This window comes from Hyperolius riggenbachi, chromosome 8 (assembly GCF_040937935.1).
Source record: "Hyperolius riggenbachi isolate aHypRig1 chromosome 8, aHypRig1.pri, whole genome shotgun sequence".
In the NCBI taxonomy this organism is placed as follows: domain Eukaryota; kingdom Metazoa; phylum Chordata; class Amphibia; order Anura; family Hyperoliidae; genus Hyperolius; species Hyperolius riggenbachi.
The window spans coordinates 54,110,320-54,130,066 of record NC_090653.1 but is presented as its reverse complement, the minus strand read 5'-3'; the positions used below and the strand labels follow the sequence as shown (position 1 = coordinate 54,130,066).

The 19,747-nt window shown below is 44.9% G+C and overlaps 1 protein-coding gene across 1 annotated transcript in view; it reads left to right on the top strand.

Annotated features, from left to right (window-relative positions):
* The window catches only part of WDR62 (WD repeat domain 62), a 98,310-nt gene extending 79,234 nt beyond the window's left edge, over positions 1-19,076 (top strand). Inside the window, exons 29-31 of the mRNA XM_068250432.1 lie at positions 10,604-11,479; positions 13,070-13,170; positions 18,706-19,076. Of these exons, the coding sequence (XP_068106533.1) occupies positions 10,604-11,479; positions 13,070-13,170; positions 18,706-18,975 (1,247 nt within the window). The 3' untranslated portion in view covers positions 18,976-19,076. The remainder of the gene's footprint in view (positions 1-10,603; positions 11,480-13,069; positions 13,171-18,705) is intronic.
* Positions 19,077-19,747: the final 671 nt, after the last annotated feature.

Genomic DNA, 19,747 nt, shown 5'->3' with positions numbered 1-19,747 from the left:
ATATTTATTATGGGAGTGAATGGCGGCGCCCGATTTGTCCACTAGCCTCCTGCGCCCTTTTTTACTGTTACCCTAATTACCTCACCTGTGCATGTCTGGTTTTCTGCAAAACATGTACTGTTGGTGGGCCCTGAGAACAGGGTTGTTTTCCGCGACTAATTCGCACCGCACAAATGGAAACGGGCCCTAAGTTGTAAAAACCGTGGAACGCGAAAGGGTTAATAACAAAAGATTGCTCTTGGCTACAAGAGTGGACCATTATTACGTGCACTAGATACGCTTGCACTGTGCATTAAACGCAGTGTTCCCCAACCCTGTCCTCAGGGCCCACCAACAGTGCATGTTTTGTGGAAATCCACAGAGGTAGATAATCAGCTCTGCTGAGACACTAATTACCGCGTACGTTAAAAAGGGGCGCTGGGAAAAAAGGGCGCGGGGTTTTAAACGATAAGCATGGATAACGTTTAAAAATGTATTGTACTGTATTTCGTTTAAAATTAATGTTTTATAAAGTTATAAATCATTAAATAATGTGCATTAAATCGGCAATTGTAAAAACGTTAATCTTTCGTTTAAATAGTGAAACGTATAATAACGTTTAAAAAAAAAATTACTAAGTAACCCTCCCTGTACCTACCCCTAACCCCTAGACCCCCCTGTTAGTGCCTAAACCTAAGACCCCCCTGTTGGTGCCTAAACCTAAGACCCCCCTGTTGGTGCCTAAACCTAAGACCCCCCTGTTGGTGCCTAAACCTAAGACCCCCCTGTTGGTGCCTAAACCTAAGACCCCCCTGTTGGTGCCTAAACCTAAGACCCCCCTGGTGGTGCCTAAACCTAAGACCCCCCTGGTGGTGCCTAAACCTAAGACCCCCCTGGTGGTGCCTAAACCTAAGACCCCCCTGGTGGTGCCTAAACCTAAGACCCCCCTGGTGGTGCCTAAACCTAAGACCCCCCTGGTGGTGCCTAAACCTAAGACCCCCCTGGTGGTGCCTAAACCTAAGACCCCCCTGTTGGTGCCTAAACCTAAGACCCCCCTGTTGGTGCCTAAACCTAAGACCCCCCTGTTGCTGTTGGTGCCTAAACCTAAGACCCCCCCTGTTGGTGCCTAAACCTAAGACCCCCCCCTGTTGGTGCCTAAACCTAAGACCCCCCCTGTGATAAGCATTAATAACGTTTCAAAAACATATTGTGCGGTTTTTTCGTTTAAAAATAATGTAAAAAAAAAAAAAATTGTACTGTTTTTCGTTTAAAAATAATGTAAAAAAAAATATTGTACTGTTTTTCGTTTAAAAATAATATTTAAAAATGTATAAATCATTAAATAATGTGTAATCATGAAAAGCAGTAATAAAACATTAAGTCTTCGGGCGCCGCTTTTAAAACGTTACTTTTCTCCGGCGCCCTTTTTTCCTATCGGGCGCCCATTAAACGATATTTATTATGGGAGTGAATGGCGGCGCCCGATTTGTCCACTAGCCTCCTGCGCCCTTTTTTACTGTTACCCTAATTACCTCACCTGTGCATGTCTGGTTTTCTGCAAAACATGTACTGTTGGTGGGCCCTGAGAACAGGGTTGGGGGAACTCTGCATTAAAGTTTCCTTTTAACCACTTCTCTCTATCTGGATGGATATATCCGTCCAGATGGACTGTGCTGCTCCTGCAGCGTGGTGCGCGCGATCGGGCGCGCTCCCACTGCCTGCCGCTAGCCCCCCGATCAGTGAATGGGAATATAATTCCCATTCACCGATCTAAGCCCCCCGGAGAAATACCGACGCTTTCTAAGCAGAGAGCGCGGTATTTCTGGCCAGAAAAAAAACTTACAGCCTCCTAATAGTTCCTGCAGCGTGATCATACGCTCCAGGAACTTTTTTGAATAGTAAACTGCACCCACATACATTTTTTAAATAAGGAATTACATTATATTACATCTAAAAATAGCTGTTTACCTCCCAAACTAAAATTACCCACATACATTTTTTTAATAAAAAAATTACAATAAAAAAAGACATAAATTGTTACTTAACCTCCTTAGCGGTATGGACGCATTGTTACGTCCATTACCGCCGGAGGTCGCCGCTCAGGCCCCGCTGGGCCGATTTGAATATTTATTTTTTTTAAACCCGCAGAAAGCACTTTGCTTGCTGCGTGTCTCACCCGATCGCCTCCGCCGCGATGCAGGGCCCCCCAGGTGAGACCCCGTGCTCTGCCTAGCCAATCAGTGCCAGGCAGCGCTGAGGGGTGGATCGAGTCTCCCTGTGACGTCACGACGTCGATGACGTCTCGACGTGCGTCGCCATGGTGACAGGGGAAGCCCTAAAGGAAATCCCGTTCAAGAACGGGATTTCCTTATGGCTTACAGCGCCGGCGGTGATCGGAGGGGTGGGAGGGATGCGGAAGGGAGGGGGGCATCATGTAGCTAGAGCTAGGCTAGCTACATGATTGAAAAAAATTTTTTAAAAATAGCGCTGCGCTGCCCCCTGGCGATCTTTAATAGAACGCCAGGGAGGTTAAGGGTCTAAACTTTTTAAATATACATGTTAAGAGAGCATCTTATTCATTTTTTTTAAATTATAAGCTTGTAAATAGTGATGAACGCAAATTGAAAAATTGCACCTTTATTTCTAAATAAAATATAAGCGCTATAAATTGTGATAGGGACATAATTTAAAAGGCGTAATAAGCGGGACAAATACGCAAATAAAATACATGGGTTTTAATTACGGTAGCATGTATTAATTTTAAACTACAATGGCCAAAAACTGAGAAATGATTTTTTTTTTTCATTTCTTTCTTGATCTTCCTGTTAAAATGGATTTAGAAAAAATAATTCTTAGCAAAATGTACTACCTAAAGAAAGCCTAATTAGTGGCGGAAAAAACAAGATATAGATCAATTAATTGTGATTAGTAGCGATAAAGTTATTGGCGAATGAATGGGAGGTGAACGTTGATCGGATGCATGAGATTTTCCACGCTGTGGGCTGAAGTGGTTAAACCATACCCATTGCCTGGCTGCCCTGCTGCTGAACTTCTGCCTCCAATACTTTTAGCCATAGTCCCTGAACAAAAATGCAGCAGATCAAGTGCTCTGACTGAGTGCATTAGCCACATGCTTGTGTGTGTGTGATCCAGACTCTACTGCAGCCAAAGAGATCAGCAGGGCTGCCAGGCAACTGGTATTGAATAAAAGGAAATAAATATGGCAGCCTCCATAGCCCCCCCCCCACCTTTAACACACTTCAGTGAAGTCTTTGAAGCCTTAAAGAGAACCTGAGGTGTGTTTAAAGAATGTTATCTGCATACAGAGGCTGGATCTGCCTATACAGCCCAGCCTCTGTTGCTATCCCAAACCCCACTAAGGTCCCCCTGCACTCTGCAATCTCTCATAAATCACAGCCATGCTGTGAGGCTGTGTTTACATCTGTAGTGTCAGTCTCAGCTGCTCCTCCGCCTCCTGCATAGCTCCGGTCCCTGCCCCCGTCTCTTCCCTCCAATCAGCAGGGAGGGAAGGGATGCAGGCGGGGACTGGAGTTCTGCAGGAGGCGGGGAGAGCAGCAGACTGACACTATAGAGATAAACACAGCCAGCTCTGACAAGCTGTTTGTCAGCAGCGTGGCTGTGATTTATGAGGGATTGCAGAGTGCAGGGGGGACCTTAGGGGGGTTTGGGATAGCAACAGAGGCTGGGCTGTATAGGCAGATCCAGCCTCTGTATGCAGATAATATTCTTCAAACCCACCTCGGGTTCTCTCTAAAGCTGACACATTGATTGTATAAGGCATCATTCCTTTGGAGGACTTTTGGATGTCTTGGGCTAGAGTATTCCCTTAGAGTGCCCCAGACCTCTATAGGTTTTCTGTGTTTCTGCATCCATACGCAATGGACGTCTAAAGGCATTTTAGTACAAATCAACTTCTGTCTACCGCGGATATCTATAGGCATGTTTGTGTCCCCATACGCTTCTTCTAAAAGGCATTTAGTACAGTTTTGGCTCAGTGCCAACTCTCTACTTGACTTGAAACATGCAAATAATTCTAAGTTTATGCAGATTTATGCAAATGTTACCGCTCATTTATGCAGCTTCAGGATGGGCCAGTGAAAATGCTTTTACTGCGAGATAGTATCTCAGATTTATTTGCAACTTATTGACAACCCAACTGACCAGTGTGGACTTGTGTACATGTACAGTACATTTGGGCAAGACCTTTAATAAACTCAATTCATACAAAGCTGACACTGGCTTGCAGCTTTTTAAAGAAAATAGCCGACAGTCTAAGGGCCTATTTCCACTACACACGGATTGTGGATGCAGAAAACTGACTCCAATAATTGCCTATGGGAAATCTGCATCAGAAAAATCCTGTTTAGTGGAAACGGGCCCATAGGCATTCATTGGTGTCAGTTTTTCTGCATCCAGTATCTGTGTGTAGTGGAAACAGGCCCTAAAGGTTAAGATTAAAGTTGAACTCTGTGAATTTAAGTAAAGGGACCACTGCATAGACTACTGGTAAATTTGCTCTTGACACCGTATATGAGCGTGGATAAGCCCTCCCACTCACCAATGCATTTGATTGACAAGACTTACCTACAGAAGCTATAAGAAGGACATTTTAAATACTTTTAGCAGTATTAACCACTTAAGGACCGCCCCCAGCCGATGGGCGGCGGCAAAGTCCGGGCCCAAACGACCGCAATACGCCCATCGGCGGGGGCGGCTGCGGGAGTGGCTATGCGGCGATCGCGTCATTTGTGACGCGATCAGCCGCCGGGGACTGGCTCCGCCCACCGCTCGCTGTAACCCGCCGGCCGTTCGGAAGCCCCGGCGGGTTACTAGCTGCCCGATCGCCTCACGGAAAGTGTATAATAGGCTTTGTAATGTATACAAAGCCTATTATACTGGCTGCCTCCTGCCCTGGTGGTCCCAGTGTCCGAGGGGACCACCAGGGCAGGCTGCAGCCACCCTAGTCTGCACCCAAGCACACTGATTCCCCCCCCCTGCCCCCTGATCGCCCACAGCACCCCTCAGACCCCCCCCCCTGCCCACCCCCCAGACCACTGTTTGCACCCAATCAACCCCCTAATCACCCATCAATCACTCCCTGTCACTATCTGTCAACGCTATTTTTTTTTTTAGTCCCTAATCTGCCCCCTACTCCCTCCTGATCACCCCCCCACCCCTCAGATTCTCCCCAGACCCCCCCCCCCCCGTGTACTGTATGCATCTATCCCCCCTGATCACCTGTCAATCACCCGTCAATCACCCCCTGTCACTGCCACCCATCAATCAGCCCCTAACCTGCCCCTTGCGGGCAATCTGATCACCCACCCACACCAATAGATCGCCCGCAGGTCCGACATCAGATCACCTCCCAAGTGCAGTGTTTACATCTCTTCTCTCCTCTAAACACCCACTAATTACCCATCAATCACCCATCAATCACCCCCTATCACCACCTGTCACTGTTACCCATCAGATTAGACCCTAATCTGCCCCTTGCGGGCACCCAATCACCCGCCCACACGCTCAGATTGCCCTCAGACCCCCCCCTTATCAATTCGCCAGTGCAATATTTACATCTGTTATTCCCTGTAATAACCCACTGATCACCTGTCAATCACCCATCAATCACCCCCTGTCACTGCCACCCATCAATCACCCCCTGGCACTGCCACCCATCAATCAGCCCCTAACCTGCCCCTTGCGGGCAATCTGATCACCCACCCACACCAATAGATCGCCCGCAGGTCCGACATCAGATCACCTCCCAAGTGCAGTGTTTACATCTCTTCTCTCCTCTAAACACCCACTAATTACCCATCAATCACCCCCTATCACCACCTGTCACTGTTACCCATCAGATTAGACCCTAATCTGCCCCTTGCGGGCACCCAATCACCCGCCCACACGCTCAGATTGCCCTCAGACCCCCCCCTTATCAATTCGCCAGTGCAATATTTACATCTGTTATTCCCTGTAATAACCCACTGATCACCTGTCAATCACCCATCAATCACCCCCTGTCACTGCCACCCATCAATCACCCCCTGGCACTGCCACCCATCAATCAGCCCCTAACCTGCCCCTTGCGGGCAATCTGATCACCCACCCACACCAATAGATCGCCCGCAGGTCCGACATCAGATCACCTCCCAAGTGCAGTGTTTACATCTCTTCTCTCCTCTAAACACCCACTAATTACCCATCAATCACCCCCTATCACCACCTGTCACTGTTACCCATCAGATTAGACCCTAATCTGCCCCTTGCGGGCACCCAATCACCCGCCCACACGCTCAGATTGCCCTCAGACCCCCCCCTTATCAATTCGCCAGTGCAATATTTACATCTGTTATTCCCTGTAATAACCCACTGATCACCTGTCAATCACCCATCAATCACCCCCTGTCACTGCCACCCATCAATCACCCCCTGGCACTGCCACCCATCAATCAGCCCCTAACCTGCCCCTTGCGGGCAATCTGATCACCCACCCACACCAATAGATCGCCCACAGGTCCGACATCAGATCACCTCCCAAGTGCAGTGTTTACATCTCTTCTCTCCTCTAAACACCCACTAATCACCCATCAATCACCACCTGTCACTGTTACCCATCAGATTAGACCCTAATCTGCCCCTAGGGCACCCAATCACCCGCCCACACCTCAGAACGCCCTCAGACCCCAGCCCTGATCACCTCGCCAGTGCATTGCTTGCATCTATTTCCCCCCTCTAATCACACCTTGAGACACCCATCAATCACCTCCTGTCACCCCCTAGCACACCTACCCATCAGATCAGGCCCTAATTTGCCCCGTGTGGGCTCCTGATCACTCGGCCAAACCCTCAGATCCCCCTCAGACCCCCTTCCGATCACCTCCCCAGTGCATTGATTGCATCTATTTTCCCCTCTAACCGCCCCCTGAGACACCCATCAATCACCTCCTGTCACCCCCCTAGCACTCCTATCCATCAGAACAGGCCTAATACATCCTGTCATCTAAGAGGCCACCCTGCTTATGACCGGTTCCACAAAATTTGCCCCCTCATAGACCACCTGTCATCAAAATTTGCAGATGCTTATACCCCTGAACAGTCATTTTGAGGCATTTGTTTTCTAGACTACTCCTCGCGGTTTAGGGCCCCTAAAATGCCAGGGCAGTATAGGAACCCCACAAGTGACCCCATTTTAGAAAGAAGACACCCCAAGGTATTCTGTTAGGTGTATGATGAGTTCATAGAAGATTTTATTTTTTTGTCAAAAGTTAGCGGAAATTGGATTTTTATTGTTTTTTTCACAAAGTGTCATTTTTCACTAACTTGTGACAAAAAATAAAATCTTCTACGAACTCACCATACCCCTAACGGAATACCTTGGGGTGTCTTCTTTCTAAAATGGGGTCACTTGTGGGGTTCCTATACTGCCCTGGCATTTTAGGGGCCCTAAACCGTGAGAAGTAGTCTAGAAAACAAATGCCTTAAAATGACCTGTGAATAGGACGTTGGGCCCCTTAGCGCACCTAGGCTGCACAAAAGTGTCACACGTGGTATCGCCGTACTCAGGAGAAGTAGTATAATGTGTTTTGTGGTGTAATTTTACACATACCCATGCTGGGTGGGAGAAAAATGTGTCATTTACAGAGATATTTCTCCCACCCAGCATGGTTATATGTAAAAATACTCCACAAAACACATTATACTACTTCTGAGTACGGCGATACCACATGTGTGACACTTTTTTGCAGCCTAACTGTGCTAAGGGGCCCAAAGTCCAATGAGTACCTTTAGGATTTCACAGGTCATTTTGAGAAATTTGGTTTCAAGACTACTCCTCACGGTTTAGGGCCCCTAAAATGCCAGGGCAGTATAGGAATCCCACAAATGACCCCATTTTAGAAAGAAGACACCCCAAGGTATTCCGTTAGGAGTACGGTGAGTTCATAGAAGATTTTATTTTTTGTCACAAGTTAGCGGAAAATGACACTTTGTGAAAAAAAAAATTAAAATCAATTTCTGCTAACTTGTGACAAAAAAAGGAGTATGGTGAGTTCATAGAAGATTTTTTTTTTTTGTCACAAGTTAGCAGAAATTGATTTTAATTTTTTTTTTCACAAAGTGTCATTTTCCGCTAACTTGTGACAAAAAATAAAATCTTCTATGAACTCACCGTACTCCTAACGGAATACCTTGGGGTGTCTTCTTTCTAAAATGGGGTCACTTGTGGGGTTCCTATACTGCCCTGGCATTTTAGGGGCCCTAAACCGTGAGGAGTAGTCTTGAAACCAAATTTCTCAAAATGACCTGTGAAATCCTAAAGGTACTCATTGGACTTTGGGCCCCTTAGCGCAGTTAGGGTGCAAAAAAGTGCCACACATGTGGTATCGCCGTACTCAGGAGAAGTAGTATAATGTGTTTTGGGGTGTATTTTTCCACATACCCATGCTGAGTGGGAGAAATATCTCTATAAATAGACAATTGTGTGTAAAAAAAAAAAAAAAAAAATTGTCATTTACGGAGATATTTCTCCCACCCAGCATGGGTATGTGTAAAAATACACCCCAAAACACATTATACTACTTCTCCTGAGTACGGCAATACCACATGTGTGGCACTTTTTTGAAGCCTAACTGCGCTAAGGGGCCCAAAGTCCAATGAGCATCTTTAGGCTTTACAGGGGTGCTTACAATTAGGCACCCCCCAAAATGCCAGGACAGTGAACACACCCCACAAATGACCCCATTTTGGAAAGTAGACACTTCAAGGTATTCAGAGAGGAGCATAGTGAGTCTGTGGCAGATTTCATTTTTTTTGTCGCAAGTTAGAAGAAATGGAAACCCTTTTTTTTTTTTTTTTTTTTTTTTTTGTCAGAAAGTGTCATTTTCCGCTAACTTGTGACAAAAAATAAAATCTTCTATGAACGCACCATGCCTCTCACTGAATACTTTGGGATGTCTTCTTTCCAAAATGGGGTCATTTGGGGGGTATTTGTACTATCCTGGAATTTTAGCCCCTCATGAAACCTGACAGGTGCGCAGAAAAGTCAGAGATGCTTGAAAATGGGAAAATTCACTTTTGGCACCATAGTTTGTAAACGCTATAACTTTTACCCAATCCAATAAATATACACTGAATGGGTTTTTTTTTATCAGACATGTAGCAGAATAACTTTCGCGCTCAAATGTGTAGGAAATTTTACTTTATTTGAAAAATGTCAGCACAGAAAGTAAAAAAAAAATCATTTTTTTGCCAAAATTCATGTCTTTTTTGCTGAATATAATAAAAAGTAAAAATCTCAGGAGCAATCAAATAGCACCAAAAGAAAGCTTTATTAGTGACAAGAAAAGGAGCCAAAATTTATTTAGGTGGTAGGTTGTATGAGCGAGCAATAAACCGTGAAAGCTGCAGTGGTCTGAATGGAGAAAAAGGCTCTGGTCCTTAAGGGGCGAAAAGACTGTGGTCCTCAAGTGGTTAAAGGAAACCTGAGATGAGTTAAGTCTCAGGATTTATATTTACCTGGGGCTTCCTTCAGCCCCCTTAAAGGGATATTGTAGGGGGGGTCAGGGGAAAATGAGTTGAACTTACACAGGGCTTCTAATGGTCCCCCGCAGACATCCTGCGTTGGCACAGCCACTCACCGATGCTCCGGCCCCGCCTCCGTTTCACTTCTGGAATTTCAGACTTTAAAGCCTGAAAACCACTGCGCCTGCGTTGCCGTGTCCTCGATCCCGCTGATGTCATCAAGAACGCACAGCGCAGGCCCAGTATGGTCTGTGTCTGCGCAGTACACTCCTGGTGACATCAGCGGGAGCAAGGACACGGGCGTGCAGGCGCAGTGGTTTTCTGACTTTAAAGTCAGAAATTCCAGAAGTGAACTGGAGGCGGGGCCGGAGCATCGGTGAGTGGCTGCGCCAACACAGGATGTCTGCGGGGGACCATTAGAAGCCCCGGGTAAGTTTAGCTCATTTTCCCCCGACCCCCTACAGTATCCCTTTAAGGCTGACCAGGCCCTCACTGTCTCCACCGGCCTCTCCGATACACTGGCAGAGTCATGCTTCGCCGTGTGGGCACAGGAGTGTTGACGAGGGACCAAATGGCCTCAAGGGCCTTGCAGCGCTGAGTCCCTGGTTCGAATCCCAGCCAGGGCACTATCTGCAAAAGAGTTTGTATGTTCTCTCCGTGTCTGCGTGGGTTTCCTCCGGGCACTCCGGTTTCCTCCCACATTCCAAAAACATACGGATAAGTTGATTGGCTCCCCCTAAAAAATTGGCCCTAGACTACAGTACTTACACTACATAATATAGACATATGGCAATGGTAGGGATTAGATTGTGAGCTCCTTTGAGGGACAGTTAGTGACAAGATATATATATACATTGTACAGCGCTGCGTAATATGTCGGCGCTATATACATACTAAATAATAATAAAGGGGGCCGAAGGAAGCTTCAGGTAAGTATAAGTCCTGAGACATCATCACTTTAATGCTACTCCAGAGTGATCATAACAGTATATATAGTAATTTTATTATCTGGTGAAACTCTCTTTAAGGTTTCATTTTAGGAACTAATAATATTCGCTTTCCATGTTTTACCCCGATTGTGCAGATATGACAATATCAATACCAAGTCTACAGAAAGTTCAGGCCAATGATAAAGCTGCCACTCGTGCTTCACTTCCTGCGTACTGGACAAATAAGAATAGCTCACTAAACAAGTCTAACAAAGGACCATCTTACATGGAAGCCACCGCCAGCTCAAAGGCGAAAATATTGCGCAGCGTATCTATGGGAGAAGGATTAAATGGAACAGAAGATCAGAAAAGACTGCCCAATATGTTCCGACCTCTTTCCACCACAGACTTGTCCACTGAGCAGAATACATTTCAACCTGCAGAAGACTTGTGTAGACCTCCTTCTTGTTCTACAACCAGCGAGAATGAAGAACGTCCTGAACAGCATGAAGCAAAATCGAAACCTACAGCCAGCTCAAAATGTGTATCTGATAAACTCCTGATGCCCCCTCCAACGACGTATGGTATTAATCAACGCCTAAAGAAAAAAGCCAAGTCTGTCAATAATCTCTCAAAGCAATCACGAAAAGAGGAACTTAATGTCACTGTGGTGAAGTCCAAAGGAACAGATGTTCAGAAAAATGCAGTCACTAACGGGCTTAAGGAGAAAAGAAGCCTTTCACCAACCAACAGACTACAAGAGGTCCATGCTATGCCCAGAAGAGCATCTATAGCTGAGTGTTCAGCTCGTACGACTCCAATCGACCATTCTGCTGTTTCCAGCAAGGAAAGGGCATGTTCTCCAGGGGCTACATTGAAACATTTGTGTACTTCTCCAACAACACTGTCTACTTCACCGACAGCTTTGCCTTCTTCACCAACACAGTTGTCTAATTCACCACTGCATCTGTCTACTTCACCAAATCTGTCTGCTTCACCAACTTCTTTCTCCAGCCTTGCGGGAGAGTGTAGTAAGTAAATTTTGCTTTATGTGTACTTGCAATAGCTTCAGGTTTAAGCATTAAAGAGAGGCTGAAACGGTGAGGGAGAGAAAAATTATACCTGGGTCTTCCTCCAGCCCCCTCCAGTATTATTGCACTGTCGCTGTCCTTCTCTGCCTTCTGCATCTTCTGCTATATGCCCTGGAAAGCCCTCCAGTCCTGGGCATACTGCGCATGTGCAGCTCCGTACTTTTCCCATGGCCAGGAGCGCTCTGCGCCTCTGCAGTACTACTGCGCAGGCACAAAACTCTCCCGGCTACAAGAGTGCGACGGGGAGCAAATGCGGCGACTGCCCCTGACTGGAGGACTTTTCAAGGCCAGTTACAGAAGATCCAGGAGTTGGAGGAGGACGTTGAAAGAGCGATCCGCCTGGAGGAAGCCCCAGTTATGCATAATTCCCCCCCCCCCTCCCCGTCTCAAGTACATTTTAAGGCAAAGAATAGTGGCTGTTTAAAAACCCGTCTGAAGCTGGGAAATAAAATTGAGTTAATCTCATGGTGGGCTAGATTACCTCCTGGTGGCCCTCTTCATGCTACTCATTGTCGCCAGCGATCGTCAAGCAAAAGCGCTATGCAGATGTATCCCTAATGGGATCATTCTCACTGCAGCGCTAGCGGTTTGCATAAATCGCCAACGCGCTGCATGCAGAATTTTTGGGGACGATTGCATTGTGAGTCTCGTTTTATTGAACAGTAATCACAATCGCAAATCACGGCAAATTCATGACATTTTGAGCTGCAAAATCGTGGCTGCAATAACTATTTGCATTCAGAGTGGGAACCAGCCTTAAGGATTTCTGATTGACGTGGTCGATGCATCACTGTGCAATTTGGATGCGTCCACCCTATCTGCTGTGTATGGGAGAGGGGTGTACATTTATTATTTTTGCACGGATGACATTCAGTACAGATTACATTATAGTTGACCCAAAGTAAAGTCATTTCTGGTTTAATTATGAGTTGCAGGTACGGTAATGTAATTCTCAGGATTAAAGCGGATCTAAACCCAGAACTTCCTCTCTGCTATAAAAGAGAAGTAACAGCATAATATCCCTTACAGAAAAAAAAAACACATTTCTTCCTCGCTGTTCACAGAGCTCCTCAGAGAGGTGAACTGCTACTTCCTGGTTTGCTGGGAAGCACTTACAGGGTTAAAGCTCCTCTGTTTACATACTGTATACCTCTTTGTATGGCACAGATCATCAGAGGGAGATGGCAGCTAAAATTACAATGAATTATTACTTCTAGATATGGGAGCATTAGACAGCCTGTTATCTCTAATTACAAACAGGCTGAGTTTTTCTGTGTTTTCTCACATTCCTATGCATAAGTTTAGGTTCTATTTAAGCAGAAGGCAAGATGGCCGCCCACCTGACACAGAGACCATGCATTCTGCAGCTCTGTCTAGCAAGGTTAGATGGCAATGGGCATTAGTTGAATGATGGCATGTAGAATATAGTGTATAGACGAGAGATCATGTAAAGGAAAGTTTACTTCAGGTTTGTTTCTAATGGTATAGTGTGTAGTGAAAATTGCAGTTACGATATACTCTTCTCATCAGGTGGCTCCCCTCCTGGAGAGAGGCTTCTGATGACTCATTGTGAGCAGGTGATTGAAGAGCTTCATGGCGCCTTTCAGAGGACATTAAAGACCTATAAAGAGGTAACATTCTTCCTACATGACTCATGCTGTCCAACTGGTTAGCGGCAGAAAATCACGCCAATACTGCAACCTACCAGCACTTGCCTGCCTATTGTCTACCCCTCCCATTACTTACTGACATTCCCACCTCCCCTTCCAGTACTTTCTAGCAGTGGGCTGTACCCTCCTCTCCTGTGCAGCCAATACTGCAGCCTACCAGCACTTGCCTGCCTATAGTCTAGCCCTCTTACCATTACTTACTGACATTACCATCTCCCCTTCCTGTACTGTCTAGCAGTGGGCTGTACCCTCCATTCTCTCCTCCCCTTCCTGTACTGTCTAGCAGTGGGCTGTACCCTATATTCTCTCCTCCCCTTCCTGTACTGCACCAGACTATTATAGGCACACATAATTACATCTTTATTGACCAATCAATTAAAATCAGAAATATTCAGGAGGAAAGGCATATACATCAATATTCTCAAACAACTGTAGATTTCCAGGGGGGTCCACGAGGGAATAATCAAAGTGAAATACGTGACATAATGTGCATGATCATAAACAAGAGTGACCGTAGGGCAACATCAACAAAAAACAATGTGAACAAAATATCATAAAAAGTACAAAAGTGAAATCATCAAAAATGAATTAAAAACACAAACAGTTATATTAAAGTCGCAAATGCAAGTAGTCACGAGTAATACCAATCCCAAGGTATAGTGAATGACACAGTATAATGACCACTACTACAGTCTGAGGAAGCCGCATATACGGTGAATCGCGATAGCGGAGATGAGGCTGCACAGGGGAGGCTTTCCCCACAGGACTATTATTCACTACACCTTTTTGTGATTGTGGCACTTTCAACCTCCCTACCTCATTCCCAATTCTTGCACTGCAGTTTGAGTCTTTGTCTCCTTTTGGAGCTCATTCACACTTACTACGCTTTGACTGTGGTACTGGTCATTATACTGTGTCATTCTCTATCTTTTGGGGTTTACTTGGTTTGGTTGTTTTGCGTACTTATACCGTTCTGCACAGACTAAAAATATATATTAGGCACTTTTTTAGTATTTTGATTATTATATTCAGTGTATTTTCATTGGTCACTGGTTTTTGATGGTTCTGACCCCTATTCTTGTGTGACCTCTACTAGTCTAGTGGGCTGTACCCTCCATTCCCACCTCCCCTTCCTGTACTGTCTAGCAGAAGGCTGTACCCTCCTCCCCTTCCTTTACTGTCTAGCAGTGGGCTGTACCCTCCATTCCCTCCTCCCCTTCCTGTACTGTCTAGCAGAAGGCTGTACCCTCCATTCCCTTCTCCCCTTCCTGTACTGTCTAGCAGAAGGCTGTACCCTCCTCCCCTTCCTTTACTGTCTAGCAGTGGGCTGTACCCTCCATTCCCTCCTCCCCTTCCTGTACTGTCTAGCAGAAGGCTGTACCCTCCATTCCCTTCTCCCCTTCCTGTACTGTCTAGCAGTGGGCTGTACCCTCCATTCCCTCCTCCCCGTCCTGTACTGTCTAGCAGTGGGCTGTACCCTCCATTCCCACCTCCCCTTCCTGTACTTTCTAGCAGTGGGCTTTACCCTCCTTTCCTGTGCCGTAGCACCATTATCTTTGCCATACTGTTCCTGGCTTACTGTCTACATCTGGGTTGGGTTTTAGTGTCTTTTTAGTCTTCTCTATATCATGATTGTCTCCGCCTCTGGGCCTTTATTGGGATTAGTATAATGGATATTACTTCTCTTGGTATTATGTTCTGTTTATAATTACCATTATAATTTTTCTTTGAGCGTCACCTGTTTATAAATAATGGCTGGCTGAATTTGGTTCATTAATATGCAAACTGTGACTTTTCTGATCATGACTTAAGAGAGAGCCAGTAAGATGCAAAGAATTTCAGCAGCACGGTGGCGTAGTGGTTCTCTCTCTCCTTGCATCGCTGGGTCCCAGGTACGTATCCCAGCCAGGGCACTATCTGCAGTGAGTTTGTATGTTCTCTGCATGTCTGCAGGGGTTTTCCCCTGGGCACTCTAGTTTCCTCCCACATCCCAAAAGCTTACAGATAAGTTATATGGTTTACTCCTACAATTGTCCCTAGATTGGTGTGATAGTATAAATACCTACTAGTTTTGCTTTGAAGGACACCTGACATGAGGGAGATATTGAGGCTGCCATATTTCTTTTTAAACAATTTATATTGCCTGGCTGTCCTGTTGATCATCTACCTCTATAACTTTTTAACCATATACCTTGAACAAGCATTGTAACAGATCAAATGTTTCTGACTGGATTAGCCACATGCTTGTTTCAGGTGTGTGATTGAGACAGTACTGCAGCCAAATAGACCAGCAGGGCTGCCAGGCAACTGGTATTGTTTTAAAGACTGTGAGAAAAATATATGCTAAAATTAGATATTTTTCTCAGTAGAGGGATGATCAAGAAGGTTTCCCTATCATGCAGGCCACCACTTCCCACTGGGACCCTCTTCTTTATGTCCTTTCTCACGTCTGTGTACAGTACAAGCATAGCTGCACTGCACAGGCACATGGATGGCCCATGTCTTGCAGTAGCACAGAGCCGCTAATGCATGTGTACGGCTCCATGCTACTGTGTGAGCTGTACATGGACCTGTGCAGTGTGGCCACGCCCGTACACGGAGAGGAGCGAGGCCACGCCCGTACACAGAGAGGAGCATGTCCACACAAACCTATTCCACAAGCCCTTGTCGAATATGATCCAAGGGTCCTAGCACTGGACCGGTGGAGAATGGATTAGTTGTCTGGCAAAACCAGAGCCTTCCATCTGGTGAGGTGTGTATATATATAATATATATAATATATATAATATATATATATATATATATATATATATATCAATAGGTGAATTTTGATTAGCTTTTGTAGGCTCCACCCACTTTTCTGAATATTAATCCCAGTCACCCAGTGACCAACTGTGCAAAGTTTAAGAAACCTGCCATTGACAGAGTTAGAAAAACAAAAGTTTGCTTTCTTAAAACAGAAAGAATTTGCGATAATTCAGGTTGGAGTGAGCTTAAAATGTCTCCCAGTGCATCACTGTTGAATATATGCAAATTAACCATTGTTACCCTTAAAAGCTAAACACACCTCCAGAACTGCTGGAATGAAATGATGTGTCAGTTTGTTCATTTGTACAGAGCCATAATAATCCAACATGCATACAGACTGTTTTGGATTGTTTTATCCTCATCAGTGCATGGCATGGATTAATTTGGCTCTATGCAGTAGGGCTTGTAACACCGAGAGGTACAGACTAACCAGCAAGCTCATGGTGACCCAGAACTCATTGGAGTGTGTAAGGGACTACAATGGTCCTAAAAGCCCCCTTACTAAGATGTTAAGAAAAACAAAAGTTTGCTTTCTTAAAACAGAAAGAATTTGCGATAATTCAGGTTGGAGTGAGCTTGAGATGTCTCCCAGTGCATCACTGCTGAATATATGCAAATTAACCATTGTGCACTTAGAAGTTAAACACACCTCCAGTGTAACAGTGTAAGAATGGCTGCAGTTTAAAGTGCTTCATTTTTACAATAATTATGTATAAATGATTTAGTCAGTGTTTGCTCATTGTAAAATCTTTCCTCTCCCAGATTCACATTCTGACATTTATTACATGGTGACATTGTTACTGTGGGCAGGTTATTTAGCTGTTTCTAGCTGTTAGACAGCTGTAAACAGCCATTTCCTGTCTGTGACATTGTGGCAGTTTGCCAGGAGTACCGCGGTATTCAGAGCCTCTTGTAGGAGGGGTTTCAGCACGAAATTAGTCACACAGCGCCCCCTGATGGTCTGTTTGTGAAAATCATTCTATTTCTCATGTAAAAGGGGGTATCAGCTACTGATTGGGATAAAGTTCAATTCTTGGTTGGAGTTTCTCTTTAACAGTGCAAGAATGGCAGCAATGAAATATTCCCCTGAAAAATCATTAGGTAATTTTTGATTGTTTTTCGTCTGCTCCACCCACTTTTCTGAATATTAACCCCAGTCACCCAGTAACCAACTGTGCAACGTTTGAGAACCCTACCATTAACAGTGTAAGAATGGCTGCTGTTTACATTTTCCCAGTAAAATTTGTATTTGTCTCCGCCCACATATGACCCTGCGTTGCCCGCTTATGTATTTGGCTGGTGTTGGCTGTGCCCACTTTCCTAACCCTAACACACAATTAATCAATTACCAAGTTTGTGAGCTTTGCGGTTTTTGGCAACAATAATTTGCATTGGAATGAAACAAATCTGATTGGCTATTTGTGGCCCCACCCCCTTTCTGAAATTGAACCCCAGTCACCCAATGATCAACTATACCAGGTTTGAGGCTTGTGCCATTAACAGTGCAAGAATGGCAGGTTTGAGGCTTGTGCCATTAACAGTGCAAGAATGGCAGAAATATTTCCCTTGAAAATCAACCAACTGTACAAAGTTTGAGAACCCTACCATTAACAGTGTAAGAAAAACAAACGTTTGCTTTCTTAAAACAGAAAGAATTTGCAATAATTCAGGTTGGAGTGAGCTTGAGATGTCTCCCAGAGCATCACTGCTGAATATATGCAAATTAACCATTCTACCCTTAGAAGCTAAACACACCTCCAGTGTAACATTGTAAGAGTGGCTGTAGTTTACATTTTCCAGTGAAATTTGTATTTGTCTCTTTTTGGTTATGAGAATAAAAAGTATCCTATACTTTATTCCAGGTAATGTACTATGTGTGTGCCAAATTTCATTCAAATCCGTTCAGCCGTTTTTGCGTGATCGAGTAACAAACATCCGAACTTTCCCATTTATTATATTAGTAGGATATATATATATTATTATTTTTTTTTTACAGGTACACTTTAATAGGAAACAACAAATATGGCATTGTCCATTTCCCCCCTAATTCAGGTGTCCTTTAAGCTCCCTAGCGGTAGATTTTAGAGTCTTTTTTTTTTTTTTTTTTAGCATGTTTCAGACCATAAAATCAGGAAAAAATCATGTCACTAGAATGTCTGCAGCAGCCCCTACTCTTACTCACCTCCCCGGGCTCCAAGCGCTGCAATTTTACCTCCGTCCTCAGGGTGGCGCTGTAACACTGTAGTGAAATTGCCGATGTCTCAGCTCGGGATTATCGCCAGGGAGGTTAAAGGGAACCTGAAGTGAGAGGAATATGGAGGCTGCCATTTTCATTCTCTAATATACAATGCCAGTTGCCTGACTTCTGTGCCTTTAATACTTTGTCACAATGGCCCAGAATGAGTATGCAGATTAGATGCTCTGACCCTGGTATGACTATACTGGCTGCATGCTTGTTACAGGTGACTCAACTAAAGCCTCACAGCCAGTCAACTTGCATTGTTTATAAGGGAAAGAAGATGGCAGCCTCCATATTCCACTCCCTTCCTGTTCCCTTTAACATGAACCCTGGGCATCTTGGTTACAACCCATGGGTAACTTTTCCCTGAACTACAAATTAAGATTAAACCCACATTTAAAGGAAAAGGTTATATATCTATTTTCAATGCTTTTTTCTTATTTCCAAAGATTGAAAGCTGTGAGGCTTCTCTTGAAGAAAAGGACCAGCTGAGATCATTATTTTCTGATGCCTTCACTCACATTCAGAGTGAGATTGAGTTGTTGGGAATTGACCAAAGCGGGAACTCCAGCGGCCAGCCAGAGGCCCCAAAGAACTCCACCCTCCACTTACTGGAGCATTATTCAGAGATGATGTTGCAGCTGATGAGGGAGAAGGTGGACAACATAGCACTTTACAACGGCTTTAGAAAAGGACCCGATGGAGTGGAATATCAGTAGTGTGAATAGCCGCTCTCAATTCAGAGGAGCACTTCTCACCCACCATGTCTGGCTTATGAGTTTCTGGCTACTAACCTAGTAAACTGAAGTTCTGGCCACCAGCCTAGTCTTCAGGTGACTCCAGGCTGTTTATTGTTAACCGTTTTAGTATTGTTAATAATCTGCCCACCCTAGACTGATATTTGGTTTAATTAAATAACAGCAGGTTTGACCACCATTTAGCTCTTCATTTTAAAAGGAAAATGCCAATCTCTGTAAACCTGAGCTCTTCAGTCTGCCCACTCGTTACAGCCATTTTGAAGGCATTTGGCTCTCCTTGGTGAACTTAAAATGATAAGGGTACTTAGGCAAATGAGTATACCAGTAACTATTCTTAGTGCAAGTGGGTTGCTAATTAGTGCTCGCTGTTCCCCATTGCCTGGTTGCTTTAAAGGGTGTCTGAGATGAATGAAAAGTAAAAATGTATACATACCTGGGGCTTCCTCCGAACCCCTTCAGGCTGATCGGTTGCTCGCCGTCCTCCGCTCTGGGTCCTGGTAATTCGGCCAGTCGGCGCAGTCCTTAGCCGGGATCATTTTGTGCCTCGGCTTCTGAAACTACTGAGACCCATATTGGAGTATTCAGGCGGCAGAGAAGGGTGGCGAGGGACTGATCAGCCTGAAGGGGTCTGGAGGAAGCCCCAGGTATGTTTAAATTTCTTCTATTTATTCATCTCAGGTACCTTTTTAAGGTATAAATCGAGCAGAATTTCAGGCAGCATGGGCAAAGATAA